Consider the following 21,515-nt stretch of genomic DNA (forward strand, 5'->3'; position numbering starts at 1 on the left):
ACACTTACACACTATAGCACTACTCTATGGACTTGCTCCTTGCAAAGCCTCTCATCTTCTAGACCCCCTTCTCCTGGACTCTTTCCAGAGTCACTGGCCAGCTTTCTTCTGTCTACAAACTTTAGACTGCCAGCCCTTCCATGTTGACCAAGCAGTGCCTACTGCACTGCTATTCCCAAACCCTGCTATTGCCCTTTCCATTACAGAACAGGTAAGCTGTGATTTTTCCCCACCAGAACTGCGTGTGTGTGTGTGTGTGTGTGTGTGTGTGTGTATGTGAGAGAGAGAGAGAGTTTGTGTTTTATGAATGTATTTTCTCTGTTCATTTCAGTGGATCCTGAGTCTTAGAGGGCACTAGCCTTGTCCACCACTTACTCTGGATCTTGCCCATTGGGCTGCATGCCCCAGATGCCTACAAATTTAGAATGAACAAAAGGGGCTCACGTGGCTAGTTTTCTATGCCCTGTTTCCTGCCAACTCTGCTCCATTCCATCTCTCTACACTTTTGATTAGTCTCTAACTTCTGTCCTCCTGCTCCCAGGCTTCTGGCCATTTCTCCAGATGGCCCAGAGGGCTCTCTATTCTCTCTATTTCTGCCTTCCTAGACCTTGGATGGCTTCATCTTCGTGGTGGCCCCAGATGGGAAGATCATGTACATTTCAGAGACAGCCTCAGTCCACTTGGGTCTTTCTCAGGTAGGTGAGTGGTTCACATTCCCCACTTGCAGTGTTTACAGCCAGAGCTGGAAGCAGGGGTAGGGGGCTGGGTTGGAGGTTGAGTGTGCTTCTCCAAACCTTTTATATCCACATTTTTGGTGCTGGAAATCTCATAGCTGGCAGGAATACTCTTACATGGTTCTGGGTCTCTCCATTTCTCAACTTCCCTTCTCCTTTACCTTCCACTCTAGGCCCAAACAATGGCTACTTTTTTGTCCCCACCATAAGCCAGACAACATGAGAGGAGGTTACATACTTATTTCATGATGTCTTTATCAGAACTTTGCCAGGGAGCTGTTGCTGCTGCTACTGTCATTATCATCATCATCATTATTACTGCTATTATTATTACATAGACAAGGAAGCAGAATCTTAGATGGGCTGCAAAAGATAGCAAGAAGCAGAGCTGGAATTAGAGCTGAGGGCCGATTCCAGAATTCTGGCTGCTGTCCTCAGGGTCCTGCAGTTCCCCTGGCTTAATCTGTCAGTCCCTTCACTGGGCATTCCACCGCCACTGGGGCGGCCACATCCTCCTCTTTACAGGTAGAGCTGACCGGAAACAGCATTTATGAATACATTCACCCGGCAGACCACGACGAGATGACGGCGGTGCTCACCGCCCATCAGCCCTACCACTCTCACTTCGTGCAGGGTAAGGTAGACACGTGCCTGGGACGCTCAGGCCCCTCGCAGTCTGCTTGTGGTTTTCCCCCAATTAGTCGTGTCAGAGACGCGTGCCGCCACGCTGCGGGTATCACACGTCCTGAGCTTCCCTCCGCTCCTCTTTCCCAGAGTATGAGATTGAGCGCTCCTTCTTCCTGAGGATGAAGTGCGTCTTGGCCAAGCGTAATGCAGGCCTCACCTGCGGCGGCTACAAGGTGCGTAGCTGGAAGATCCGCGACGGGTGCAGTCAGAGGGCGCAGGAAGCGAGGCGCCGCGCGGAGTAGGAAGAATGTCCCCTTCCCCTGGACTTCCCTTGAGGGAGCTCCCAGCTTGCGTCCGAGGAGCCTGGGCCAGGACGCTCCAGGAGGGCCACGGAAATTTGTGAACACCTGGGGACTACGCTGAAAGACAAAGTCTGACTGGGTCCCAATACTGGGTGGCCGCGGGGGCTATGAATTTGTGACCCGTAGAGATGGACCTTAAGGGTCCCTAAGGCCTCTGAAGGGGCGGGTAACTTTGGTGGATTCCTAAGAGTTTACGCATAGAGTCACATGACAGGTTAGAAACCAGAGCTTTAGTTTGAAGCTATGCGTCTCACTTGAATGTCGTTGAACGTCTTTAGCAGGTTTCAGGGCCCTACTTCCGATGCGTTAGGGTTGGCAGGGCCGGGCCTCTGCATTTTTAAACACGCCTAGGTGAGTTCAGTGTGGCTGTGCAGTCACTTTCCTAAGACCCCTTGGAGCACCAATAACTTTGGATCCCTTAGTGCATGGGCGTGGTCCGCAGAGCCCTTGTGGCTGAGTGGAGTTTCAACAAGTTTCAACCCCTTTTCCACCTTTTGGAGGCTCTTCCCGACTGTGGCTGAGTCTCCCTTTCTCTCCCCTGCCGCAGGTCATCCACTGCAGCGGCTACTTGAAGATCCGCCAGTATAGCCTGGACATGTCACCTTTTGATGGCTGCTACCAAAACGTGGGCCTAGTGGCCGTGGGCCACTCGCTGCCTCCCAGCGCCGTCACTGAGATCAAGCTACACAGCAATATGTTTATGTTCCGCGCCAGCCTAGACATGAAGCTCATCTTTCTGGACTCCAGGTGGGTGGGCAGGGCCGGAAAGGGCCTCCCCTACCCTGAGCGATGCCCTGCTTAGTGACTGAGAGCTTTCCTTTTAAACTGTGAGCCCCTACCCTGAGCGATGCCCTGCTTAGTGACTGAGAGCTTTCCTTTTAAACTGTGAGCCCATTTTGCAGATGAGGCGACTTAACCGGCCCTGGAAAGTGAGGACGGACACCTAGGTCTCAGACGGCTATCGAGGGTGGTGGGGGGCATCCCTGCACCCCGCCCCCGCCTGCACTCATCCCGCAGGGATTGCTTTCCGCAGGGTGGCGGAGCTGACGGGGTACGAACCTCAGGACCTGATTGAGAAGACCCTGTACCACCACGTGCACGGATGCGACACCTTCCACCTGCGCTGCGCGCACCACTTACGTAAGGCGCCACCCTGCCCCGTACCAGCCAACCTTGGCGTCCCCTGGTTAGGGGGTGGGAAGGTGGTATTTAAGTCCCTTGCAAGAGGACAGGTGGCAGCCCAGCTAGCCGGGTGGTGGTGGTGGTGAGGGGCTACTCCGACACTAGGCCCACCTAAATTCTCTGACATCCGCGGGCCGCTAATACAGGCGGAGGAAGCGTTTCTGGGCGAAATCCCCCCCAGAAGGTACAGTATTCTCCTATTGGTTTTTTTTTTTTTTTCCCATCTGTGAACCACACTAAAAATGAACAAAAACCAGGGCTGGCGCTCAGGTGCAGTGACTCTGGCTTTTGATACAGCTTTGCTTTGAGCATCATCTCCCCGGCAGGGAACATGAGCGCCAGAGTTCAGCTGCCCAGAGCCTTACTTCCATAGTTAGAAAAGCGAATCTGGAGGAAGCCCCAACTCTGTGTTCCCCCCTTTGCTAATGGTGAAGACATCTGGCCATCCCGGTATCATTCCTATAAGGGTGACCAGTGGGTTCCATGCAATTTAACAGAACAATCAATTCCTGTCATCTCTCCCTCCTGCCTGGTGCGGTTTTTAGAGCCCACAGGGGGCCCTCAATTCTCACCACCAGGGATTGCATGTGGGACCAGTCCTGGGCAGATTGGTTCACCACCGTCTGCCTCCTGTCTCCCCATCAGTGCTGGTGAAGGGACAGGTGACCACCAAATACTACAGGTTCCTGGCGAAACACGGCGGCTGGGTTTGGGTACAGAGCTACGCGACCATCGTGCACAACAGCCGCTCCTCCAGGCCACACTGTATCGTCAGCGTCAACTATGTCCTCACGTGAGTGCAAGACTGAGACCCCTTCACCCACTCCAGGCGACCCTGGTCTCTGCGAGAGTGTGGGTGGTGGCAGGGTCGGGTTAAACAAGGCTGGGGTCAAGAGAAATGCCAGTTTGACCCTCGAATGCTGGCTGCGCCAAGAGGAGGCAGGTCAAACACTTTCATCTTTTTGAAGAGGCTTTCTTCGTTATATTCTGGAGAAAGATTTAGGAGTTTTTCCACCACAGTCCATATTTTCTTTCTTCTCTTTCTTTTTCTCCCTTAACCTTTTAAGCGAACTCTGCATTAAATAAAACTTAATGCGGCAGAAAGAAAAAGAGAGGAGAGAGAGAGAGAGAGAGAGAGAGGAAAGGATCCGACGTACGGAGGCATTTATGGTTAACAAACAGGACATCTGTTTCATTTTTTCAAATCTGGGGTTTGAAGTTCTTAATTTTATCCAGAGTCTCCAATCAAAGTTAAGAGTTCTGAGAGAGTGGTTTTTCCCCCGAAACCACAAAGGGGGCTTAAGTGACGGGGAGGATCTGACTTTAACTCTCAGAAAGCACAGGGACCGGAGCGAACTCTGCAAGTTTTGGCCAGTGCCCAGGCCCCGCGCTGAGTGAGGAGTTGAGCTCCGGTTAACACCTGCGGGCGCGACTGATAGGGAGGCTGCGGCGGCCTGCATTTGAGCCTTATTCATTCTAGAAACAATAATCGTTTCTGGTTGCCAGTGTGGCCCTGCAGGCTGATCACGTGGCCTGGTGTGTTGCTAGTGAAGAAAGCACGTTCTGTATATTGTTTGTGAAAGTCGAATTGCTTAGGGTTGAAGACTTTATGAAGAACTCTTGTGTGTGCAGTTGCCACTCCCACCTCCCCACCCCTTTTTTTTGGTAGAGGTTGAAATTCTTGTGATTTTAGGGGATCTCGTGGGTTGTTTACGTTGGAAGCTGGAAGCGTTGACACACCAGGCACTTAGTAGAATGCGATGTAGACATTAGGAAGTTGGCTAAGGGGTGCTATTTGGAATCAGACTGTACTATAGGTGATGAGGACTAGATTCATTTCACGTTGTTTTAAATTGCCAAATTAAAAATGTAGTAGTTGGAAATATTATGCTTGGCAGTAAGACTGTTTATTCCACGTCTTGTTTAATAAGTAAATTTAATTCAATAGACTTAGAAAATGAATTTGGCTTAGATGAGGATTCAACATTCAAGAATAGTAGCTGGCAATTAAGAATAATCTTTTCATTTTTTATCTTAGAAAACAGTGTTAATATATAATTTTTGTAATAGCAAGAAGGCTGTGTATTTTAATACAGAACAGATAACAATATTTTGGTTTTCATGAAAAAGAACCATCAATTTTATGAATATAGTTCTTCATATTATTAAAATAAACACAAGAGAAAATGGCAAGGCATAATTCATAAAATAAGCCACTCTGTGAAGCAGTAGTATTAAAGGGTGAAAAATTATGTCTGCTTACCGTGGAAAGGAAACGGACATTCTTTAAGAAGGTGCTTTGTATGTCTGAGACATCACAAGCATTACACATACACTCTGTTCTCTGGTGGGTGCCTGCGGTTAGTAATCATTTTTTATCAAACAGCAGGGTATATAGTCACACAGACCCATATAAATGATCTGAATGCAAGTAAGACCTCCCAATGGGTAAACTTAATTTATGTTTGGAGTCATTTTGAAATATTCTGTTTTGTTTTCCAGTAGATAAGTGTACATTTTTTTTTTTCTGTTGCTTCGGTCATTCCTGACTTTACATACTCCTTCAGAACTGCAGGATTAGACGATCAACTTTATATCAAATTAAAAAAAGATGTAATGGGGATAAATAAATGATTAATAGAAGGAAAAAGAGCATGGTGCCCATTGTTAAAACATTTTATACCTCTGAATGAAAATGTAAATAAACTCACAGAAGCATGTATACACAGCACACAAGATAAAAAGCTGAAATTGATTACCCTTTTATGAGTCTCAGCTTCAATTTCTTGTACAAAAAGTCTTAGGACAATTTTTATAGCTGCAAATATGGAAATTGTTTTAGATGAAATGTCATCATGTGGCTTTGTGTGTGTTGACAGGATTTTCATAATGAACAGGTTGCAGTTTGTTTGATGTGCATATCACACATCTGGCTGGAAGTTACAAAGTTACATTGTCTTAGCAAATTAAATAGATGACTATTGATTCTCCATGGTTGTAGTGAACTACCACATACTTTTGTTTTTAGGGCTACTTCCCTATGAAGCCTGAGAATGACAAGTGAATTCTTTCCAAATACACCACCTCAAACAATGTACTTAAAACCACAAGCTCCCAAATAGTTTGACTTGCCAGATGTTTTCCAAATTTAAACATTTTAATAGCATACATTTTAAAGGGATTTTTATGTAATGAAAGTAGAGATTTTAAATAACCATTGGTCAAATGAGGTTGTGATGTTTTGGTGGAGGCAATATTCATAAGCTCATTGATTTTCTAATTTCCTGATTTATTGCTGATGTTAAATATGTCTAGAAAAATAAGTTACTATTATCTAACAAAAGCAACTATGAATAGACTTATTTAATAACCTTGCTTTAATAAGCAGTTGCAACCGGGACTATAAGAAAACTGAATGATTTTAGAGGCAGGTGGTATATGAGCTGGTGCTTTTTACTTACTTTTGTATGCCCATCATATGTTCTGAAAATCTGGAGAGGAGAGTGAAAAGATACTATGATTAAATTCTGAAAATTCCTTTAGTTTTTCTGGGTCTCTGAGGTTCAGTGAAGCTTCTATAGTTCTTCATTAAACCCTCACTCCAAAACAAAACAAGACACTCATCAGTTCATGATTTTCTGTAAGACACACATACCCTGTTAGCTTTACTTTACACATTTAAAAAAGATTTTTCTTATGAGTGTCCTCAGGCTTTGAAATATCTGTTAAGTATGACAGGCCCTGCTCTCTGGTTACTTTCGAGAGGGTAGGTGAATGGAACTAGTGTCTAGTAACAAGGATGTTGGGGAAAGTCCAGAATATATGGAGAGTCAAAAGAAAGTATACTGTGTAGAGACCTAAGTGATTTTTTTCTTGAATTCATATTTTCTTGAGTTTGTTTAATTAGTATTATTAATTATTCATAGCCAGTTCAGATGAAAAACTTTAGTTTTTAATGTAAAGAAAATTGAAAATGTGGAACGCCTAAAAAACTATGAAAAATAATTTCTAAGAAAATTAAGAGTATTGGTTCTATTTATGTTTTTAGACTACACACATTTTTAAAATAAGAAATATTCTGCCACTTTTAAAGATAACCCAATGAAGTATAAAATTCCTATTTTAAGATATTTTAAAATATAAACTTTGCAAATATAAAAGCTGAGAGAGAAGTAAATGAATATTCACATTCACATAATCTACATCCAACAACTGTTAATATTTTCCTGTATTTGCTTTATATCTCTACCTATATGTGTGCCTATTTTTAATGTGTATTTTTTTTTCCTACCAAATCATTTCAAAACAAGCTACAGATATCATGGTACTTCATCCCTGAATAGCATTTTCCTACATAGCCACTGTACCATTTATGATGGCACATTTAAAATGTTCAAAATTATTATGTGTAGAGCTTGCAAAAATATAGTTGAGAGCTGTTTACTGGTGCCATTAAAAAGAATCTGCCACTAATATTCATCAAGTACTCATTTGTGTATGACCTCAATTAGGCTGATTGATAGATGATATTTTGTGAGCAGACTTTTGTAGGAGAGTTCTAAATGATACTGCATTTAAACTAGATTTCTAATAAGACTTGCAAGCTAATACCATTCTGATACTATGTCTGGAACGTAAAAGAGAGAGAATAAATTTAGTGAGTGATTTGGAAATTTTGGAATCAGAGAGATTTAATATCTTAACTTCTTTTTCTTAGCAAAGACGGCCTCTCTGCTTGTTTATTTTCTAAGTTTAGGATGAAACATTGCTTTTCTAGAAAATTTCACATGGTGTTTTAGAGTGATTCGCTGAACATATATGAGTAAGTAGTTTTCTGTGTTAAAATTTCTATTTCTGTGTTACTAAAAGCAGAACAAATAGAGGCAATTTACATTGATAGTGTATGTAACATTTGCTGTCTACTAAATACCCCTTTTGAATTCATAAAAAAGTTAGGGCAAATACCAAAGGAGATATACAGTACTTCCTTTATGTCAAAGAAAAAAAAAGGGGGCATTGTAATTACTGAGGTTTCCATACTTTTTGTTGTTGTTTGCATATCATAGTATGTTAACCATAACAACTTATCATTATGAGAACCACTGTAGTTCTTAGAATTAAAAAGGATTTTAACTGTTAACGTATTCTGTAAATATAAAACCTGAGATAGCCTCACTATACAGCAGCAAACATTAAAATGTTCATGCTGCTTTTCTCTTTTAAGTACATTATTGGTGCTGAGTTAATTTGGGGGTTTCAAATTTCAGAAAATTATTTATTTAAAGACCAGTGATATATTATTGTTATTACCATGAGTTTTTAGAGAATTTTTAAAAAAATCTTGATCAATAACATGGTTGTTGAGTAGATTTTATTTTCCTGGTTAGCAAAATCACTCTTATATTATAAATAATGTAAAATGAAGCATCTTTTCACTTAGCAAGCTACAGAAAATAGAAAATAATTTACTCTTATGTCTTAGGTCTGTGCAGCATTTGTATAGACTTAATCTTTTTAATCTTCCAAAATAATAATCATGCACTAATGTATAACCATAAATTAGATTTGATCCTTAATTGTGTTTAATCTTTACTATGATAATATTGAACATCAGAGTCACAGTTGTTCTTTTCAGATGATCTTTCATATAACTTAATGATTACAAAAAAATTCAAGGCATATTTGTATTCATGTTAATTTTATAACTACCAAAACAGTTAAAAGGAAGGGCTGGGAGATTTAGTCTCTTTTGAAATACAGAATACCAGTACCCACTTAAATAATCTTATCCTTCATACACTTTTCCTTATAATAGTATTTTATAAAAAGGATCTGTATTTGGTTTTGAATTCATCTTTTATGAACTTAGAAACTTTGTATTTTTTTTTAAACAAATGCTGAATGCACATCTCTTTCAAAGTGCTGTCACATTGGTTACCTGACTTGCTTCTTTGATGGCTCTGCATAGTGGTTGGGTCAGAGATTGATTTCTGTGCTGTTTAGGTGTGGAAACTGAGGACCAGATATGCTGAGTAAGTAGTGAAACCAGAATTAAAAGCTGGTGTGTCACTCCTACTGCATCTTGCTGTTCTCTGTGTATGGGGGTGTGGAAGGTGGTTGCGGGAAAGATGTCAGAGAGGCAGGGATGGATTTGAATGAGTGAGGCCTATAGTGTTTGGCTCATAAAACTTCAAGATAGGCTTTGATCTGAATTCATGATGACAGATTAAGAAGCTGCCTCATTGTTGTTGCTTCACAAATGTGTGCAGATATTGACATTTTCCTAGCTAAAATTTAGCTGTTCTACCTTCTCAATGACATTCAATTAAGAATGTCTCATTTTTTCCCCATAAGTCTCACTAAGGACATTTTCATTTTGTAAGAAGAAAATGTAGCTTGCAAGCATTTTAGTTTTTACTGAATTGTTTGCCTCTAGATTATACAGGTCCATTATTGCTATAGTAATTATTCTATTTCTGCAACCAGATTAAACATTTTATGTTTTTGCTAAACAAAAGAGCTAAACCAAATATTAATAGATTTGCAAGCCAAGTCAGATGTGATGCAAATTGCCTCCTGTGGCAGGGGCGTATTTCTTACATGGTATGTGTGTGTCCATCCCCATGGAGATGGGACAGGAGGAAAGAATTGGCCCTTTTCTGCCTCTGAGAGAGAATGGAGGGGATATATGGCAGCAGGGGATGTCCCCAGGGGTTCTATTTAGAGGCTGGGGATAGAGAACTTCTTGGGGCTGCTGTGCCATCCTGTGGCCCCTTGGCACTGCCACTTCCCGGCTGCTTCTCCCTCCCCAGGCCTCTCTGGCCTCCACTCCTTCCTTTGTTGTTGCCCTGACCTGGAGGGCACTGACTCACAGAAGTTTCCCTTTAGTTCCTGGGTGGAGGCCACTTGGTGTGTACCAAATGACCAGCCTGTATACTTTCCTCTGGCTTTCTCTTAGTCTGGCTGTTGTGAAAAAAGGGCTTTGATCTTTGACTCACATTGTGGAAAAACACAGATCACTGCCTTATTTGAAGGCAAGTACCCATACATGATTGTGAATCAATGGAGAAATTCAAGGGAGGCTTTACTTGAACTTCAGAAAAACATGTTTTTGTCTCCTGACTTAGTCTACTCACATGGGAAACACTGTTATATATGACACAAGATGTGTGTGTGGTGGTGGGTGGAGTGGAGTGTACATATCTTGATAATTTAGTAAAAGGCTGCTACTCCTCTCACCTTAGCCAATACTTCCTCTCTGTTCTTGGCTTATGATGTCTTTCCATATGAGCAGGTGATCACAGAAAATTCACTGGGGTAGAAATGCCAATGTCTGAAATTAAGCCTTCATGCAATAAAAGGATTGGTTGGAGTTTAGATGAAACTTAGAATTCCTGAGTACCTGTCAATGGAGGAACTTAACATTCTGCCTTGCCTGAAGAAGTAAACTTCCCCACTTCATCTCCCTTTCCCCTGCCTTTGGCATTCCAAGGACCAGGAAGCTGGCAGGGAAGAGGTTTGGTCCTTGGTGATCACAGAACTGAAAGGAGAAATTACTTTGTAGGGCATTGACAATATTTGGGGTCTGGCTGAGCCTGGGCCATCTCCAGAAAGTGTTATTGCAGTAGGATTGTGATTGTGTTTTTATAAAGACCCACAGTATCCTTATCCAAGCAATCTGTGAAACAAAGCCATGGGCTTTAGTGCCAGATGTGCCGGATTAGAATGAAAGCTAGGCCACATAGTAGCTGTGAAACCTTGAGCAGATCACTCTGCCCTTTGACCCTCTGTTTTTCCCATATGTGAAATGGGGACATTTGTATTCACCTTTCCGGGATTTATGGAAGATTAAATGAGATAATATATAGAGAGAATATAGCTCTGTATCTGACAGAAAGCAGGTACTCAGAATTTTTTAGCTGTTTTTATTAGTTCTTGCCAATTATGTAATATCAACTAGAATACTTTGAAAGAGAATAGATTCCTCTTTAACTTGAGTTTCTATATCCTCAAATGCATAAATTTAGGTGTTTATTTTACTTTCCTCCCCAGTACCTTAACACAAACCTCCAAGTTTTGTGCTCATTGTATGTGGTGATTTCTGCAGTTTGGTTAGGTTTATCTGTTTTTCACTGTTCTCTTGATAGTCTAAAGAGAGCAGAGATTTCCATGTAGACGGAGAACACACAGCATTTACTGAGCACCTTCTTTGTGCTAGAGAGGGTGGAAGGTGTTTTATATAGATTAGTTTCCAGGGGAAAAGTGGTCATAAGAAACTAACCAAATACAGAGCGTTGATTTAGTTGGAATCAGTGTTTTGTCAATTTTACCAATGCTAGTAATTATAATTTAATGTGCATAAAACACTAAACACTGGCATTTCTGATGGTGTTCAGTGGAGCCTTTTGTATATTCCTCATTGCTCTACATGGGCTGCGTATGGTTGTATACCAGTGCTTCACAATGTACAGCAGATTGTAATGATTAACTGCATGATTACATGAAGTAGGAATCTTAGCATTTCTCAAGTAGTTGACAAGTTAGTTGAAAAAATGGAAATGTTCCATTGAAATCTTTGAGAAGTCAGATTAGCCCAATTTGCAATGTTATAGTGTACTTGTACCATTTTCTAAGGACACAAAGTGACACTGGAGCTATCAGGGAGAGGGTGGAATTTTAAGGGTTGGAAGCAGAAGTAGGGTGTTTTGAGATGGGTCAGTGACCTATATATGTTTGCCATATTGTTCTTTTCAGTAAGTGCTCCTTGTAACACCATTAGTATCACTCTTCAGATTAGATTCAAACAGTGATGGTCTCACTACTTTTGTCTAAGCTGGGCTTTCTCTCTTTCTTTACATTCTTTACTCTGAACTTTATTGTTGAAACTGAGCATGTTTCTTTTTTTTATTTCAATAGTTTTTGGGTGTACAGGTGGTTTTTGGTTACACGGATAAATTCTTTAGTGGTGATTTATGAAATTTTGGTGCACCTTTCACCCAAGCAGTATACACCGTAGCCAGTATGTAGTCTTTTATTCCTCATTCCCCACAATCTCTCCTCCCGAAGCCCCAGAGTCTATTACCCCGTTCTTATACCTTTGTGTCTTCATAGCTTAGCTCTTATTTATAAATGAGAACATATGATATTTTAGTTTTCCATTCCTGAGTTACTTCACTTAGAACAATGGCCCCCAGCTCCAACAAATTTGCTGCAAAAGACATTATTTTGTTCCTCTTTATGACTGAATAGTATTCCATGGTGTATATATACCACTCACTGGTTGATGGGCACTTAGACTGGTTGCACATCTTTGCAATTGCAAATTGTGCTGCTATAACATGCATGTGCATGTGTCTTTTTCATATAATGACTTATTGTACTTTGGGTAGATACCCAGTAGTGGGATTGGTGGATCAAATGGTAGTTCTACTTTTAGTTTCTTAAGGAATTCCTATACTGTTTTCTTTTCTATCTATCTATCTATCTATCTATCTACAAAATTGCATTTTAGGTTCTGGGGTACATGTAAAGAACAATCAGGACTGTTGCATAGGTACATACATGGCAATGTGGTTTGCTGCCTCCATCTCCATCACCTATATCTGCCATTTCTCCCCATGTTATCCCTCCCCAACTCCCTACCCCCCACTGTCCCTCTCCTAGTCCTCCCACCAAAGACCTCAGTGTGTGATGCTCCCCAGGAATTCCTATACTGTTTTCTAAAGTGATTGTACTAATTTACACTTCTACCAGTAGTGTGAAAGTGTTACCTTTTTACCACACTTATACCAGTATCTATTGCTTTTTAACTTTTAAATTATGGCCCTCCTTGCAGGTATAAGGTGGTATCTCACTGGGGTTTTAGTTTGCATTTCCCTGATGATTAGTAATGTTGAGCATTTCTTCATATGTTTGTTGGCCGTTTGTATATCTTCTTTTGAGAAATGTTTATTCATGTCCTTTGTCCACTTTTCATGGTCTTTTTTTCCCTGTTGATTTGTTTGGGATGCTTGTAGGTTTTGAATACTTGTTCTTTGTCAGATGCATAGTTTGCAAATGTTTTCTTCCAACCTGTGGGTTGTCTGTTTACTCTGCTGATTGTTTCTTTTGTGGTGCAGAAGCTTTTTGGTTTAATTAGGTCCCATTTATTTATTTTCATTTTTTGTTACATATCCTTTTGGGATCATAGCCATGAATTCTTTGCCTAAACCAATGTTCAGAAGAGTTTTTCCAATGTTATCTTCTAGAATTTATGGTTTCAGGTCTTAGATTTAAGTCTTTGATCCATCTTGAGTTGATTTTTGTACAAGGTGAGAGAGGGGATCCATAACTGAGCATGTTTCTTCAGGACTGGAAACTATTTTTTCTATATCCTCAGACCCACAAATTTAGGTGTTTATTTTCTCTCCCCTCCCCAGTCCTGAAACACACAAACCTCCAAGCTTTGTGCTCTTTGTATGTGGTGATTTCTGCAGTTTGGTTAGGCTCACTCTGTTTATCACTGTTGTCATTGATACTCTAAAGGGAGCAGAGATTTCCATGTAGAGGGAGAAACATCAGCATTTATGGAGCACCTTCTTTGTTCCAGAGAGGCACAGATTCTCTTGCCTTTCCCAAATTAGTACTGATATATGTTTGACGTGTTCACCTAGCTTTAGTAATAAATACTTTTTTTTTTTTAGCATCTAGGCATAGAACACCACTTTACATTTTTTTAGGGATATCAGTTTTCTGAATGTAAATCTTATTGAAATGAATACACTGTGCTACCATATGTATGACAGTTGTATTTTAAAAACTATTTTCAGAAAGAAAATACGAGGTATATATTAGGATGACAAACACCAGGAGATTGGAGGAGAGGGAGGTTCAAAGTCCCTATAAAGCTGGTTCCAGATTTGCAGGGTCAGAGGGTCTCATTTGATATTATAATCCTGTTGTTATTAGAATATGATGTAGTCTAACCCTTAGACTTCTTAGTTAGATGTTTCAAACTCTGAAAAACATAAGAATGTATTACAAGGTATTTGAAAAACGTTATCAAATGAGATATCATAATATTTTATCCTGTTACATCGCATATTAGTTAAGAGGTTGGGCTCTAGAGCTTATTGTCTGTTTCCTAGTACTGCCACTCACTAGCCCAGTGACTATGGGCAAATTGCTTATCTACACTGTCTCTTATGTTTGAAAAATCTGTAAAATGCAGGTAATAATAGGTTCTACCTCATACAGTCAATTGGAACATTTAATGAGATTATGTATAAGGTTGGTGGCCCTGTGCCCAATGCAAAGTAACATTGTGTAGATATGAATTATTACAGTGGTTATTTTAGTGAAATTGCATAAAATAATTTTTGTCCTGCCAAAGAATACAAAATAAATGTGTGTGGGTCTTTGGACTGAAGAAGGAAAAGCATGAGTCTTAGGGGACAGATGATGGCCCAAGAACAAGAAATCAGCAATTATCTTGATGGATCTGGAAAGATCCTCCTTCAATTGGTTAGAACTAGTGGACTTTAAGCATTCATAAAAGGCTTATTGAGCACCTATTATGTGTCAGACACTGTGCCCAGTTCAGAGGACATCAAAATGAGTGAGAGTGTCTGCAGGAAAAAGAAATAAGTGTATGCCCACGCTGTATCCTAGCCTGATTTCCCTGAGATGCCTTTTTGGTGGAAAGTGTGTCCATCCACAATTAGAAGGAAGAGGGTCCAAAGCATCTTGGCACTGTTTCGGTCACTCCTGAATGAGCTCATAGGTGTGGTCAGACTGCTTTCTGGCTAGACAGTAGGAAGAGAGGAGAGACAGTGGGAGGAATTGGGCACCTTGGGAGGGGTGTGTGTGTGTGTGTGTGTGTGTGTGTGTGTGTGTGTGTGACATATATGCCAGTTCATGACTGGCAGCAAAATAACTGGCTACAGATTAAGGAGTTCAACCTTAACTTTCTCAAGGACGTTGCCCAGGGGGGGCCCTGTGTGTCTCACTGCCTCAGGGAGAGACAGCAGTTGTGTTGATTTTTACCTTGTTGGAATGATGTTTTGTCCTGCTGTAAATAGGATTTTTCAAAATTTGAGGGGTTGAGTTCTGATAGGATTATGAATCTCAGTGAATTTTTAAATTAAAAAATTCTAGATTCAAAGTAGTCTTGCAGATGTATTACATTTGAAATGTGTTGCCAATTATTTTAGGTATTTGTAATATTTTTTGCTTCTTTTTTCTTTTTATAATAGGTAATTCTCAGGCATTGCTGCTCTGTCTGGGAGCAACTGGGAGGTGGTTGTTAGCTCCAAGCCGAAAGAGGAGTGGCACGTTTTTCTGTTCATTACCTGCTTAGGAAGGCTGAGGAGTAAGACAAACTCACATTTGAAGGGCTGCTGCTTTGTGTGAGAAGTCAGAGAAGCCAGGTGACTTAGCCAATACAACACAGCTAGTGAGTGGTCCAGTGGGCATACCAACCCAGGGCCTGGCCTCCAGCATCCTCCTAATTTCCTCTTTGGCATGCTTTCTTTAAGTGGATAATGATGTTTTAGGGTGAACCATATGAAATTGTCACTTCTATACATTAAAACAGTTCAATATTGGCAATTTCATATGATTCTTCCTAACATTTACATAGTAACTTATGACATTTTGCCAATATTTTGCATGGTCTATGGACAGTTTACTCCCTTTTTAAATATGGGATCTCTACAAGGTGACTCTGTTTCTTTAGAGTTTGGATATTCTTGGGACCTACCCAACTGCCATTCACTATCCTGAGCCCATCTCTTTTTCACTAATTTTAGCACCAATAATTATGATGTTTTCACAAAACAACAATCGATGTATCACCCACAGAACATTGTTTTATTTAGAACATTTAATATTTTACCGGGACTCAAATGGGAGCTTCTGTCTTTACTGGAAGAATATTTTTTCTTTGATTGATTTCTAAATGCATAGGGCCTGTGGATGGATCTTTCTTTTTTCCCAGGGATTTCTTGTTCAAACAGAATTTGTTGTATCCACATCAGTAAAGCCGTGCTAATATGGGCTGCTGGCCAGATAGTAGAAATAGCCTCATTATATTAAACTGGATGTCATAATAGTACCTATTAAGGTGGGATTCCCTCTGTGTTTGTGCTTTTAAACCCACGTCCCTTGCCACTTTTTACATCTTTCCAATAATAGCAACATTCTCTGGTAAAATGCAGTCTTAGAATGTGCTGTCTCTCACCTCCTCCTACTGAAAACCATTACAAAAGTAGAATCCTTGGTTCTGAGCATTTTTAGGGGTTTGCAGCTGCTCCTCAGCCATTCATTTTACTCTCCTGCTTGTAATGACTATAATGTGTTCTTGTGACTGAACTGAATCAGGAGTTTCCTTTGTTTTAATACCTCCCATTAATTGATATTGGTGTCCAAATAAGTGACAGGCAAAGAGCTGCTTATTATCAGATCAAGCCAAATGCAACACACAGTTTTTCATTTTAATTTTGATAAGCCGTTAAGAGACTAATAGTGTTGGAAGGCACAGCATTTATATTCACTGTTGAAATCTTATCACAGTCCTGGCATAGTGAAGTATTTGTTATGCTGGATTTGGGTAATGGATCCCTGCAGGGCTACAGCTCAGGAATGCTAGAAGAATGAAGCTCACAAAGGGGAGGGCAAAGTGGGGGTCAATTTTATTCCTCCAATTAGAGCAGTTAAAGAAATAGCAATATGCAGGATAGCATTTTATTGTGAAGGCTAATTGAAAACCAGGAAGGAAATATTTAGAGATGTTACATGGCACTTTACAGTATAATCTCTTTTCTTTTTGTGTCTTCTTGGTTGACTCAATAAGACCTTCATTATAAACAAATTTCTATCATTAGAATCAGCTTAATCTCTGTTGCTATAATTAAGGTAATAGTAAGAATGTTTCAGAGTGTAGTCCTCTCTATGACAAGCTGGGGATGGTTCATGCATTCACTCAGCAAATATTTCCCCAGAGCCTACTGTGTGCCAGTGTGGCTGAAAGAGACAAAGTCCCTACCATCATGGAACGTAAGCTTTTAATATGTGTGTATATATACATATTTAAGTTTTTAAATATATACACATATTTAATATATATAAATATATTATGTGTATATATATTTAAATTATACATATGTAAGTATATATACGTATATATGCTTAATATATACATATATATGTATATATACATGTATATAATACTTTATGTATACATAATATATATTAATTATACATATTTATGTATTTATGTATTAAGCCTTCACAATAAAACACTATCCTGCCTATTGCTATTTCTTTAACATATACATATTTATGTATTAATTATACATATTTATGTATATATATTTAAATGATACATATTTAAGTTTTAAAATATATATATTTAAATATATGTATACATATACATGTATATATATACGTATACATATATACATATATTTATACATATATTTATTATAAATATATGTACATATATATACATATATATATAAATATATATATATATTTAAAAACTTAAATATGTATACATACACACACATTAAAAGCTTACATTCCATGATGGTAGGGACTTTGTCTCTTTCAGCCACACTGGCACACAGTAAATATATATATATATAAATATATATTTTAAGTATATGTTTTAAATATATATGTATATATATATATTTAAAAACTTAAATATGTATATATATACACACACGTACATATATATACTTGTGTGTGCTTGTGTGTGTGAGAGAGAGAGAGAGAGAGAGAGAGAGAGACAGGGTCAAGATCATGCATGGTTCACTACACATTGACCTCTTAGGCTCAAATGATCCTCCCACGGCCTCAGCCTCTGGAGAAGCTGGGACAGCAGGCATGTGCCACTGCATCTGGCTAATCTGAGTATAAATTTTAATGTACTTATAAAGTACTTATAAAGAAATTTAAAAATGTCATATAATATCAGAAAGTGGCAGGAGAAAAATTAAGCAGGGCAAAGAGGTGGGAATGGTCAGAAAATTTTCTCTAACGACTTATGAATGAAGGAAGGGAGCCAGCCAGGTGGAATCCTGCAGGGAAAGAATTCCCCGCAGAGAGAAGTGAATGCAAAGGCCCTGAGATGGAAACCAGCTTGGCATGTTGAGGAACAGAGAAGGTCATTCCAGTGGCCACAGAGTAAGGGAGGGGAAGAATGGAAGGAGATGATTCTAGAAGAATAAGTAGGGCCAGATCATGTTGGATCTTGAAGTTTTTGGGAAACCATTGGAGAATTCTGCACACAGGTATGATATGATTTAATTTATATGAAAAGATCATTCTGACCAGTTTGGAGAATAGGCTTTTGGGAGCATGGGTGGTGGAGACAGAGAGTACCATTGAGAAATGATTGCAATTGCCTTGGTGACGGAAGATGATGACTTGAAAGATAGGGTACTGGTGAAGGGTCAGATTTGGCATATGTTTTGAAGGTAGGCTCAATGGGATTTGCAGACAGATTGGTTATGGGATATGAGAAGACAAAAGGAGTTAAGAACAATACCTAGATTTTTTAGCCTGAGCAACTTGGGTAAATGGTGGGAAGGAATAGTTTAGTGGGCAGAGGTGGCAATCAGGGTTGTGTGGACATGGTTAGCATTGAGATGCCCATCATTCATCAGAGTGGAAATGTCTTGTAAGCAGTTGAACCTGGGGGTCTGTGGAGTTGGGAGGTCTGGGCTAGATATTAGGGGTAAACAGTGTATGGAATTTAAAGCCAGCAGAGTGGATGAGATCCCCAGAGAGTATGTGTTAATAGCAAAGAGAAGCATCCTGAAGACTAAACCCTGCAGCTCTGCAATGTTTTGGGGTCTGCAGAAATAAGAGGCACTCAAAAGGAGGTTGAGAAGAAGCAAGCAGTTGGGAGTAGGGGTGGGAGTAGTTCAGTGAAAGATGAGCAATAAGATATGTCTTGGGAAAGTGTGAATCTTGAATTTTGTCTTTGGAACCCTCTCTTTTCAGTGATTTCTTATCTTCTCTGTGGTCCCCTTCCATCTGATTCCTTGCATTAAAAAAACAAACAAACAAAAAACAAAACTCAGATAACAACTGCTTTAGTTCTCAAAGTATGGCCCCTGATTGCAGCATCAGCACCACCCAGTAGCTTGTTAAAAATGCAAATCGTTGGGCTCAACCCCAGACCTACAAATGAGAAACTCTAAGGGAAGCATCCCAGCAAGCTGTGTGTTAACACACTCTTCAGGTGCTTCTGAGGCGTGCTGAAATTTTAGAACTACTGCTTTCAGGAAAGTAGCTGATGAACTAAATAAGGCATACATTATTATCTCTCTCTCTCTTTTTTAGAGACAGGGTGTTACTCTGTCACCTAGGCTAAAGTGCGGTGGCATGATCATAGCTCACTGCAGCCTCGAAATGCTTCAGCAATCCTCCTGCCTCAGCCTCTCATGTAGCTAGGATTACAGATATGCACCACTATGCCTGGCTAATTGTTTTTTATTTTTTGTAGAGATAGGGTGTTGCTATGTTGTCCAGGCTGGTCTTGAACTTCTGGCCTCAAGTGATCTTCCCACTTTGGCCAATGAATGAACCATCACTCATCCAGCCCTACAATTATCTCTTTCTGGGCCATTGGCCTAAAGACAAATAGATTAAAATATGAATAAGCTAATTTTAAGCATCAGCCATTAGACCACATTGAAACAGCTTCATCGTGGCCAGGGAACTTTATCAAGCCCCATAAATCATAAAAACAGGCTGCTGCTGCCTATTCTGTCATTGGTAATGTGCTCTATTGATAACTATGTGTTCTGTGTTGTATTATACAATTTCTCTGACTTCAAGTACAGAGACAATGAAAATTTTGCTGTTTTAGTGGGCAATCCAAAATCTCTAGCCACCGCTCAGAGCTGATTTTGTTTAAATACAACTTATCTACCAGGTAATTTATAATAATGTCTGAATACTGAAGCACAGAACAATACTAATAATAATGGTAGGACATTTGTTGAACTGTGGATTTTTTTTTTCATAAAATACACCTCAAATTTATTTTAGCCATTTAAATAATAGAGTTTAATGTATATTTAGACAAGCATTACAGCAGTAAGGGCTTTAAGGAGATTAGAAATAAATGAATCCAATTAAAGAACATGTCTATGAGATTTGATATGTCATAGGTATGAATGAACTGTTTGCACAGCAGCTGTAAAGAAATCATTAATGATTAAATATCTAGAAGAGGTTTAATCAAGAATAAATGTTATAGGACATATTTAAAAATACTTAAACAGATGAAGATTTGTGCATTTGAAGGCATTGCATCATGCCATCATTTTTGTGGTGTCATTTCCTGGGGAGTTCAGAATCTGAGGTTCTACTTTTCCAATCTACAGAAATGCCAGTGTCTTTGTGTTGTACAGAAAAAGACAGAGCTTCCAACTGTGCTGTGAGGGCTTATAGGGTCTCCCCACATGAGATCCTGTGGGTAATTTGGGGACTCTGTAGCCTTGGGCATGAGGACTAAATCTCCCAGTGTCATGGAAAATTATTTTATGAATACAGATTTTTTTTTGTTCCTGGAGTTTGCGTGGCGCTGAAAACAGGAGTTATGCTCTCTTCACCCCCTCCACCAGAGGATAATTTTAGGGTTTAGTAATCAGTTTTGCTAAGAACTGGGTAGGAAAGCTGTTTCTGTGCTAATAGAACCTCAACCAAATATAAGGTGTTCAAAAATGAGATCCTCTATTACTTACCTTTCTTAGGTATTGGAAGACTTTTAAAGGGAACATACACTTGGAAAACATTAGCTTAATAAATGACAGTGAAGGATCTGGTGAGGGGGATGCACACAGCAGGTGGAGAGGTGGGAAAAAATGGAAAAGAGGGGCCATAATAACATGTGTGTATTTTATTTCCTATTTTTTAAAATAAAAGAAGTAATACAAATGTGATTGATATTAATATGATATTAATATTACTTTTTCTTTATATTTGATTCTTTCCTAGAAGTGGGCTAAAATTAGGGTTTTAGATTGTGGAAGAAGAGACTGACAATTTTAAATATATGCCTCATTTGAAAGAGGCAGCATATTTTGTGTTTAATTTTTTCAGATCTATCTTTTAATGACCAACAATCCCCTCCAGCCCCCAAGAAAATATGAAACAGAAAAAATACAAGATCAATAGAATGTGGAACTTTAACCTGAAGGATTCACACATATATTTAAACTTTAATAGTTAAATATGGAATGAATTTCTGAGCATAATAAAGTTCCTTAGAACAAGAAGTGTGGCCCCCATATTACGGTTTACTTCATTTGAAAAATGACAAATGTACCATTAAAAAGCCACATGAAACTAAGTTGTTTTAAGAAACTACATGACAAGACTTCCTTTTTTTTCAGTTATGGTAATAATTTAAATTATATTCTCCTAAGAAGGAAACAGAAAGTCATATAGCTCACATGAAAACCTTCACAGACAGATAATTCTGTAATGTAGGAAGCGTGGAAAACAAATCAGAAAGTAAGTGAAATACACATGCACTGAGAAAGCACCTGGATATTTTAAAATTACAGATGGTATACCTGAGAAGCTGAACCTTAAGGAAAAGAAATTTACT

General features: G+C 39.5%; 1 protein-coding gene across 1 annotated transcript in view; it reads left to right on the forward strand.

Annotated features, from left to right (window-relative positions):
• The window catches only part of SIM1 (SIM bHLH transcription factor 1), a 77,328-nt gene that overhangs the window by 13,834 nt on the left and 41,979 nt on the right, over positions 1–21,515 (forward strand). The window contains exons 4-9 of the mRNA XM_017515930.2: positions 606–695; positions 1,260–1,368; positions 1,509–1,594; positions 2,271–2,470; positions 2,757–2,863; positions 3,551–3,698. Of these exons, the coding sequence (XP_017371419.1) occupies positions 606–695; positions 1,260–1,368; positions 1,509–1,594; positions 2,271–2,470; positions 2,757–2,863; positions 3,551–3,698 (740 nt within the window). The remainder of the gene's footprint in view (positions 1–605; positions 696–1,259; positions 1,369–1,508; positions 1,595–2,270; positions 2,471–2,756; positions 2,864–3,550; positions 3,699–21,515) is intronic.

Source organism: Cebus imitator, unplaced genomic scaffold (genome assembly GCF_001604975.1).
Source record: "Cebus imitator isolate Cc_AM_T3 unplaced genomic scaffold, Cebus_imitator-1.0 Scaffold566, whole genome shotgun sequence".
NCBI lineage: Eukaryota > Metazoa > Chordata > Mammalia > Primates > Cebidae > Cebus > Cebus imitator.